The sequence below is a fragment of the Balaenoptera ricei genome, chromosome 20 (genome assembly GCF_028023285.1).
Source record: "Balaenoptera ricei isolate mBalRic1 chromosome 20, mBalRic1.hap2, whole genome shotgun sequence".
Taxonomy (NCBI): Eukaryota; Metazoa; Chordata; class Mammalia; order Artiodactyla; family Balaenopteridae; genus Balaenoptera; species Balaenoptera ricei.
In genome coordinates this window covers 39041692-39051698 of record NC_082658.1, presented here as the reverse complement: position 1 = coordinate 39051698, position 10007 = coordinate 39041692, and the positions used below count along the sequence as shown (strand labels likewise).

The following is a 10007-nucleotide window of genomic DNA, read 5'->3' as shown; positions in this document are numbered from 1 at the left end:
AAATAGCTATATAAATGTAACATATTACCATTATTCAGCAATACCAAAACTTTTGAACCCACTGATACTTGAAGCTTAATTTGAATTTAAACGTTTGAAAAGGCGTTTGGGTTTTTTTTTTTTTTTTCTCCTTCTCTAACAACCTATGGGCTTGTTTGGTATCATCTGTCTATGTAAATCTCCAAGTAGGTATCCTAGGGAAACTAAGAAATACACAGCGGCTCCTCTCTGACAATTCCAGGCCACACTAGATTTCCTATTTTAGCCCCTCCATGGTCAGCTACAAGTGCTTCCTGCTCCAGCTGTCTCAGATTTCCTCAATTTACCCGTCCTATCTCCACCTCCTCCCACAGGTAACCAATCTCCAGCTCTTCCACTTTGACCCCCCCACCCCCCCCTGTTATGGACTGAATTGTGTCCCCCCTCCAAGTTCCTATGTTGAAACTCTAAACCTCAGTGTGGCTGCATTTGGAATTAGGACCTTTAAGGAAGTAATTAAGATTAAATGAGGTCATAAGACTAGGGCCCTAATCTGATAGGACTGATGCCTTATAGGAGAAAGAGACACCAGAGACCTCTCTGTGTGCATATAGAGAAAAGGCCATGTGGGGATATAGCAAGAAAGAGCCATCTGCAAGCCAGGAAGAAAGGTCTTACCAGACACCACCCCTCCTGGTACCTTGATCTTGGACTTCTGGCCTCCAGAACTGAGAAAATTAATTTCTGTCATTTAAGCCTCCCAATCTGTGGTATTTTGCTATGGCAGCCCAAGCAGACTAATACACTAACTTTAGTTCTTCTATTTTCTTTCAAGTGCAAAAACATGCCAGTGTTGTACACTCTCAGTCTACCCTGGAGTATAAGAAAGAAAGATACCTCTTCTTCCTCCTCTCTCAGCTCTCGATTACCTACTGACTAGGCCATACATACCAAGGAGGGCAAGAATTGTTCTGTATGGTTTACATACATCTGTAACCCAAGCACCTGGCTTGGCAGGCATTCATAAATATTTGTTGGATAAATTACAACCTATTCAGTCTTGAAAGGGATCTTTGCCCACATTCTTCTCTCTCCAATATTTCCAGTCTCTCTCCACTAGCTCCTTCACATTTTCACACATTTATAAGCCTCCCCATTTAGGACACAACTCACTTGATACTGCTGCCTTTTCAAATGTCTTGGTTCTCCAGTTTCTTTGAATAAGTGGCTGATTTTTACTAGCCTCATTTAGTACCATTCAGTCCTCTTCCCCCTCGCAGTCTGGTATCAATTCCATCAAATATAGGGGTAAATAAACCCCAGTTAAGGAGGCCTCCTTTTAAACCAGATGCAGTCATCCTTTCCAGCCCTTGCCTTCCTTGACCTCAATGTCCTATTAGGGACACTGCTGATAACAACTTTCTTAAACTCTCTTCTTTCATGCGGTTGAGGACACTCTACTTCCCTCCTTCTCAGGCCACACCTTCTCTGTTTCCTTTGAGCGTATTCTAAGGCTCAACTCTCTGCTCACTCTTTTCCCCCACTCACTTTTTTCAAGAGTTCTTTTACTCTCCTAATTCAAATTATCAACACGTTTGACTCTTGATAAATCACAGCTGAATTGATTTCATTTTAAATGCAGAATCTCAAGCCTCGAATTAGCACTCAGCACATCCCAAGAACCCCACTATGTTTCTCTAACAGGAACACATTCCCACTTCCCAAGGTGACTATGACAGAAAGGCTCCTGTTTCCTCAAAACTTTTGCACCCCTTTCTCCATTCCCAGTTTTAGCAAAGACCTTGTCTCACCTGTCATCGAGAAATTAGAAACCATTGGATGAAAACTCTAATCTTCCCACCAACAAAGAACAAAGCCCTGCTTTTATTTGTACCTTGATTTTTTTCATTTACAATGGAGGAAGTGTCCTTCCCATGAATAGCTAAGCTCTTCACTAGTCACATCCCGCTCCTCTTTTTTTTTAATTTTTATTTTTTGGCCACCCCTGGCAGCCTGTGGGATCCTAGTCCCCCAACCAGGGATCGAACCTGCGCCCCTTGTTTTGGAAGTGCCGAGTCTTAACCACTGGACCACCAGGAAAGTCCCGCCTCTTCTTTTTAATCTTAGTACCTACCAAGCTCTTTCCTGCCTCAGGGCCTTTGCATAAGCTCTTCCATCTGCTTAGAGCGCTCTTCCTCCTATTCTTTGATTGGTTCATTCCTCTTGCTTTAGATCTCAGTATAAATGCCACCTCCTCAAAGAGGCCTACCTTGACCATTTTACCTAGAATAAGCTTGACTTTGTTCTTCCTTATCTCAGTCCCTTGTTTATGTCCATAATATTTGCTTCAACTTGAAATGAACGTTTGTCCACTGTTTTTGTTTGTATTCTCAAAGTGAATGTAAGATCCATGAGTCTATATATGATGTCTATCTGGCTTACCATCATACCTCCAGCTCTAATAAGTGACTGACCTACAGGAGGTGCTCAATAAATACCCACTGCATAAATATGTGATCATATTGATTTCCTACTTCCTCCAGAGAGGGAATTCAGTGATTGGAGGATAGGAATGAGAAAGAGAAATTTCACCATATACCCTTTTGTACTCTATGTGAGTATATTACCTATTCAAAATAAATTACATTAAATTTAGAAAAAAGAAGGCAGTTGTATTGTTCCAGTCTACAGATGATGGTAGCTTGTACTAGGATGGTGGCAGTGGGGTTGAAAAGAAATATCAATAAATAGATTTGACATCTAGGATTTCATGACTGGGTATAAGGGGGTGAGGTATACATAAGAATGCCCATCACAGCATTATTTATAATAATGAATAATTGGAAACAAATTTCCAATGACAGGGAAATGGTTCAGTAAACCATGGCACATCTACTCGGTTAAATAGCATTCTACCTTTTTAAAAGAATTTATAACATGGGAAACTGTTCATGTAATATTAAGTGGAAAAAACCCCAAAATGTAAAAGTACATATAACAGTGTAATCATTACCATGTAGAAACCCCAAAAACTATGCACTGTAAAAAGATAGAAGAAAATAGAGCAAAAAATTAATAAAAAGTAAATGTCTTTGAGTTGTGGAGTTATGAATTTTTTAAAATAAATTTATTTATTTTATTTATTTATTTTTGGCTGCATTGGGTCTTTGTTGCTGCACACAGGCTTTCTCTAGTTGCGGCGAGCGGGAGCTACTCCAGTTGCGGTGTGCAGGCTTCTTGTTGCAGTGGCTTCTCTTGTTGCGGAGCACGGGCTCTAGGCGCACGGGCTTCAGTAGTTGTGTCATGCAAGCTCAGTAGTTGTGGCATGCAAGCTCGGTAGTTGTGGCTCGTGGGCTCTAGAGCGCAGGCTCAGTAGTTGTGGCACACGGGCTTAGTTGCTCTGTGGCAGGTGGGATCTTCCCAGACCAGGGCTCAAACCCGTGTCCCCTGCATTGGCAGGTGGATTCTTAACCACTGCACCACCAGGGAAGTGCCTGGAATTATGAACTTTTTAAAAAGGTCCAGATAATTTCTGAATCATATCCAAAGCAAAGCCATAATCCCTCTTTCCTGATTTGTTGGAAAGAAGTGGTTAAGCAGAAAAGCTGGATTCTTTGGTCAACTCCAAGTTGGCAGTTAAAGGTTTCTCTTCTCAAGAATTTGGAGAAAAGTCACCTGCTAAGGCCCTGGACATCTAACAAATCTGTGGTAGCTAGAAAGGCTTTTATTTTTAAATTCTTTTAAAAATAATTGATCTCGGGCTTCCCTGGTGGCGCAGTGGTTGAGAATCTGCCTGCCAATGCAGGGGACACGGGTTCGAGCCCTGGTCTGGGAAGATCCCACATGCCGCGGAGCAACTGCGCCCATGAGCCACAATTACTGAGCCTGCGCGTCTGGAGCCTGTGCTCCGCAAGAAGAGAGGCCGCGACAGTGAGAGGCCCGCGCACCGCGATGAAGAGTGGCCCCCGCTTGCCACAACTAGAGAAAGCCCTCGCACAGAAAACGAAGACCCAACACAGCCAAAAATAAATAAAATAAATTAAAAAAAAATAATAATTGATCTCTATTAATTGTAGAAAAATTAGAAAACATAGACAAGTAAAAATAAGTCACTCATAATTCCATCATCATAAAAACCACAACTAACACTTTGGTAGCTATCATTCACTTTTTTTTTTTTTAAAGTTTATGTTAGCTTTTATTGGGATTTCTGTTTACAAGGGTGGACAATCACTAAACCTCATTAGATTCAAAAATAGAACTTTTTTTTTTTAATTTTTAATTTTTTTTAAATTTTTATTTTATTTATTTTTATGGCTGTGTTGGGTCTTCGTTTTCTGTGCGAGGGCTTTCTCTAGTTGTGGCAAGCGGGGGCCACTCTTCATCGCGGTGCGCGGGCCTCTCACTATCGCGGCCTCTCTTGTTGCGGAGCACAGGCTCCAGACGCGCAGGCTCAGTAGTTGTGGCTCACGGGCCTAGTTGCTCCGCGGCATGTGGGATCTTCCCAGACCAGGGCACGAACCCATGTCCCCTGCATTGGCAGGCAGACTCTCAACCACTGCGCCACCAGGGAAGCCCTCATTCACTTTTTAAATGAATATATATAAATATTTTTTGATTATAGAGTATATGGTCTTATGGCTTAGTCTTTTTACTTAATAATATCTCACATCAGTACACACAGAACATTAATATTTTAATAATATCATTATTTGGATTTATCATAATTTATGTAACCAGTTCCTTCATGTTGCATACTTAGATTATTTCTAACTTTTCCCTATGCATATGTACCTTTGGGTACTTGTCCTGCTATTTTCTTAGGATATTATTCCTAGCACTGGAATTTTGGAGTGAAAGGATATATTTAAAGATACTGTCAAATTAATCCTCAAAGTGTTCTGCCCATTTATATTCCCACCAACAGTTCATGAGTGCCTGTTTCCCCATGCCTCTCACCAATGCTTTCACTCTTGCCCTTCTAAGAGTTAGAAATTGGTATCTCACTCAACGTTGTTTTCATTTATAGGTCTTTGATTACTAGCGAGGTGAAACATTTTTTGATTGTTGACTTTTTATATATGTGGATTACCTGTTCATATCCCCAACTCATTGTTCTTGAAAAGTTTTTGACCAGAAAGGACCATAAACCCTTGAGGAACTGACTGAATGAAAAAGGATTAGAGTGAGTTAGGAAGGAAGGAAGAAAGAGAGGTTCTACTCAAGGCTGAAGGGTGAAAAGATCTTAGATCAAAGATTACAGAAGCAAAGAAAAAATTTTTTTGCAGAAAACTCCTTTTTCAAGTCAAACTTTATGTGGAACTCACATATGAAACAGAAAAAAGTGAAGCAGCTCTTGTCAACTGGGAAGGGGTAACACCCAGCTATACCTGCTCAGCCCCCTCTTAGCATAACCATCCCAACTCACCCAGCAGAAGCTGCCTAGGCCCCGTCTTGGGGCTTCAAGGAACTAAAATTTAAAACTAGTGGGCAAACAAGACCAATGTATTTGTATTATTTTCATAAGCAATGAGTTAAAATTATGCCTTTTTTTAATAGACTTCTCTACTTTTGAAAGAAGAGGGCATAAATGATTGGGAAAAAATGTTATCATTCAGTCTCACTGTGGTATGAAGTGGTGGCATTTCTGGTGGCATAGCAACCTATTCAAATTGCAAGTAGAATACTGAGAAGGAACTAATATCACCTTTAAAGTCCTAGCTTCGGGACTTCCCTGGTGGCTCAGTGGTTAAGAATCCGCCTGCCAAGGCAGGGAACATGGGTTTGATCCCTGGTCCGGGAAGATCCCACATGCCACAGAGCAACTAAGCCCGTGTGCCACAACTACTGAGCCTGAGCTCTAGAGCCCGTGCTCCGCAACAGGAGAAGCCACCACAATGAAAAGCCCGCACACCACAACGAAGAGTAGCCCCTGCTCAACACAACTAGAGAAAGCCCACATGCAGCAAAGAAGACCCAATGCAACCAAAAATAAAATAAATAAATAAAAATAAAAAAATAAATTAAAAACATAAACATTAAAAAGTAAATAAAATAAAAATAAAAACAGCTGAAATTTACGCTAAAAAATAAAAAATAAAGTGCTAGCTTTGCAATACCTATAAAGTACACAAAACTCCTAAATCTATTCTTCCAGACCTATCCTTTCATCCTAGGGCTAATATACCTAAACTTGAACACCTTTCTGTCATTTCAAAGAGTACCCATATACATTATTTTTACCACCAAACCGGACACCTCTCCAAGTTCCCCATTTTCCTGCAGCTTTGGAGTTAGTAGTGAACTTTCTCTTCTCCTTTTAAGCTCATCTAGTCACCAACTCTTATTAATTCTTCCCTTACAGAGATGCTTAGATTCATTGTTTCCCTACTTACATTGCCACTGCTATCATCTGGACACTTATTACTTCATTCCTGGATTGCTGCAAGAGTTTCCATCTTGTAGACTATTGCCAAATTAAATTTTATGCAATCTAATGTTAATTGGACCTGTATAGCTTTCTGACCTGGTTTCTGGACTATTCTCTGGTCTAGGCTTATATCTTTATTTCAGCTTATAGGATGATCCAACTTTCCAAACAATAGTTTGTCAGTGTTATACAAAAAAGGCAGAAAAAGCTAAACATCACTAATGGCTTTATGAATTATTTTGGTATGCTCCAGCATTCTGATCTCTTTGACCTTTGATCTGACCACTTTGGTCCTGATCTTGTTTTGGTGCCTGGTCTCTGACTGCTATCTACATTTTCCCTTTGGTACTGAAATGATTATGTTATATTATTGCCTGGCAGTTTCAGTTCTTGTTTTTAACGTCTCAAGTTTAGCCACCTACTTGACACATGACTTTTGATTCAGAACAAACTCTTCAACCTGGCATTCATGGCTTTCCTTAATTGGAAAGGAAATTTTTTTTAATCTATGGCAGATTCTCTCTTGATATTTTTTTTTTTAACCTTTTCAGGCCCACCATGTTGCACAACTCTAAGCAGAGTCGTTCACATTGTATTTTGTGTCAGTGATTTCCCGTACTAGAACATACGATGATTGATGTTTTATGTTCTCTTTTCCTACCCCACTGCAGCCATTCTTTCACCACAGTTGCGCTACTAGATGCCCACCTGTAGCCAGGGCCACACCCCAATTTCTAGAACAAGTCCTGGCCAGAAATGAGAGGTTGAACAGCTCTGGGACTCAGTGTCAACTTACTACTCTAATTAGTCCAGCGTTATCACTCTGTTCTTCGGTTCTATTAAATGAGCTTCTTTCCAAGATCTGGGTCCTAGTTCTTGTAACTTGTGTCCTGTTTTGCCTTGGTAACATGCCTCGGACCCTAGTCCTACAGAGAAACTCTTACTACTTCAAGTTAAAATTCCCAAATTCCGGCAGGACTTCCCGGGTGGTCCAGTGGTTATGACTCCACGCTCCCAATTCAGGGGACACAGTTTCAATCCCTGGCTGGGGAAGATCCCACATGCCATGTGATGCGGCCAAAAAAAAAAAATGATAGTAAGAAAATAAAATTCCCTCATGCCAATTGCCTACTGAAATACCTACCTGTCAACTGCTGTCCACTGCCATGTATTTAGGATTCTACTGGCATGCTGGACTATAGGTCTATCAAATCTTTTTTTTTTTTTTTTTAGGCCATGCCTCATGGCTTGTGGGGATCATAGTTCCCCACCCAGGGACTGAACCCGTGCCCCCTGCATTTTAGGAGTGCAGAGTCTTAACAACTGGACCACCAGGGAAGTCCTTGGGTCTGTCAAATCTAGTGCTACTCTCATCCCAGGCAAAGGGTCTAATCCCATCTTTTGACCACTTCGCTAGCCTTCCCTACCACACAATGCCTAGCAATATCTCTCTCAAAATGAAAGGGTATCTAACCTCTTTTAAAATGTGATGCTCCAATCAGAAAAGCAATATTCAGATGTTATCTGATAACTCTTTTGTTATAGATACTATACTTCTATTAAATGAATTGAAGTCACCTTGACTATAAAATCATCAAACTTTTAAAACATGACTTTCTAAACATCTTTACCATGCTGGGTACTTTATCTTCTACTGATTGACACAAAATATATGCTGGCCCTATAATATGAACTGCATCATAACTGAATCATAACAAAGCAAAATTTGGAAAGGGGAAATTGCAAAAAGGATTATATCAAAGATGATCAAAAAGATCTCTGGCAACTATAATCATAAATTACTATAAGCGAAAGTGAAAATGATGGATTTAATGGATTACCTGCCCAAGTTATTTACTCAAATACCAAGAGGCAATTTCTTTACCATAGAAGTGTTTCTATGTTTTATTTTCCTTACACTAGAGAGAAGTCTCAGGTGTATTGAGTTACACTATCAATTTACCATCTCATTAAATTCTGAAAAAAAATTATAAAGCATATTTGGAATTAGGACTGCAAAACAAAATCACCACCAATGAAGAACCCTTATTTTGTTTTTGAAAATTTTATTTCAGTTTAAACAAAAAAAAAATGTCATTTATGTCATCCAGGGACAGGTGGGAGAGTATGATCATCCTTTGTAGCTGTTAGCTGGCAAACTTCAAATGTTCCAGATTATATTTACCTCCCAGAGAGGTAACGAAAATAAGTCAAAAAGATTAGAAACAAATTTACATGAAGTCACATCAGAAAATCTGAGAAAGTGATGCCTAATGCTTTGGGAAATTCTGTTTCCACTAATATTCAGAAGAATAAATTCTTAAAGATCAGGAGGAGGTGGTTTATACTATAAGTTTTAGACACAGTGATATGCACTTTCATCAGTTTCATATGATTATTAGGATTCAAGATGTTATTTAACATCTAGATGTAGGTCCAGACAGTTAGTCGTTGCCAACAATGGAAAATGTACATTTCTTTAGAGGAAACAAAAATGTGACTATTTGCATCTTGTCTTAATTTACAATTAAGTCCAATTTTAATGTTTACAAAAAAAAAAAAAGGACACAGTAGCATTGTTACATACCTGAAAAAGATTCCAAATAGAATGTCCCTATTGACAACAGCAACCAAAAAATTCGAATTTAGTCTACAGATTTTATTTCTGATCATGTAATAAACTTTCAGTTATTTCTTGGAGTCTGCTTTCTGCTAACAATGTTCAACTTGTCAGATAAGTACATCACTGATTTCCGAGCTCTCCTTTTACTGTATTTTTCCCCTTTAACTAAGATGTACCTAGAAATAAGAAGACAACTGGGATAGCTGTAATGGCCTTCAATAATTCTGTCTTACTAATTAGTTGATCTTATTCCAGTGAAGGCTAATGTCAAATTTATCCAATAGTCTTTGATTTCAGAATGACTTATAATAGTAGAATATTGCATCATATACAGAAATCTTGATCGATCATCTACTTACATCTCATAACCAGTTTTCTTTCTAAACAAACTATTTACAAATGTAAAATATGCAATATTGTTTAAAATAGATATACAATATATAGTTTCTACATTCTCAGACAGGCTTAAAAATGAGGTAATAAACACTTAACTGATTAAACCTTTTACCATTCCAGAAATGGCTTAGGGAAATAACAACAATTTTTTTTCTTAGGTCTTTTCATGTTTTCTTTGAATGCTTCTGAGTACCTCCTTTTCTATTCTGAAAAATTATGTAAAAAATCCTTAAGTTTTGTTGGATAGTCTGTCATCACCCCAGTTGCTCCCAAATCAAAAGCTCTTTTGTATTCCTGCTCTTCATTTAATACCCAAACATACACCTGAAAATTAGAAACATGAGAAATATGAGAAGAAATGTTAAAATAGAAAATTGTTTTCATGGTAGCATGTATCCACTACAATCTCAGCACACTTAAAAATAACCTTTTAATAACCTGCAATCTTAAGAAATCATTGAGCCCTTTAAACAAATTCCACTTTGCTCATTAAATATGACCGTCCCACCCCTCGGCTTCAGCTATTCTCACCAATACATAGGTGAACTCTGAAATGCCAATACTTTCTTGTTAACTGTA

The 10007-nt window shown here is 38.8% G+C and overlaps 1 protein-coding gene across 1 annotated transcript in view; it reads right to left on the bottom strand.

Moving 5' to 3' along the window:
- Window positions 1-9489: 9489 nt before the first annotated feature.
- Window positions 9490-10007, bottom strand: part of GDPD1 (glycerophosphodiester phosphodiesterase domain containing 1) — a 39818-nt gene continuing 39300 nt past the window's right edge. Inside the window, exon 10 of the mRNA XM_059907347.1 lies at window positions 9490-9752. Coding sequence (XP_059763330.1) covers window positions 9630-9752 — 123 coding nt within the window. The 3' untranslated portion in view covers window positions 9490-9629. The remainder of the gene's footprint in view (window positions 9753-10007) is intronic.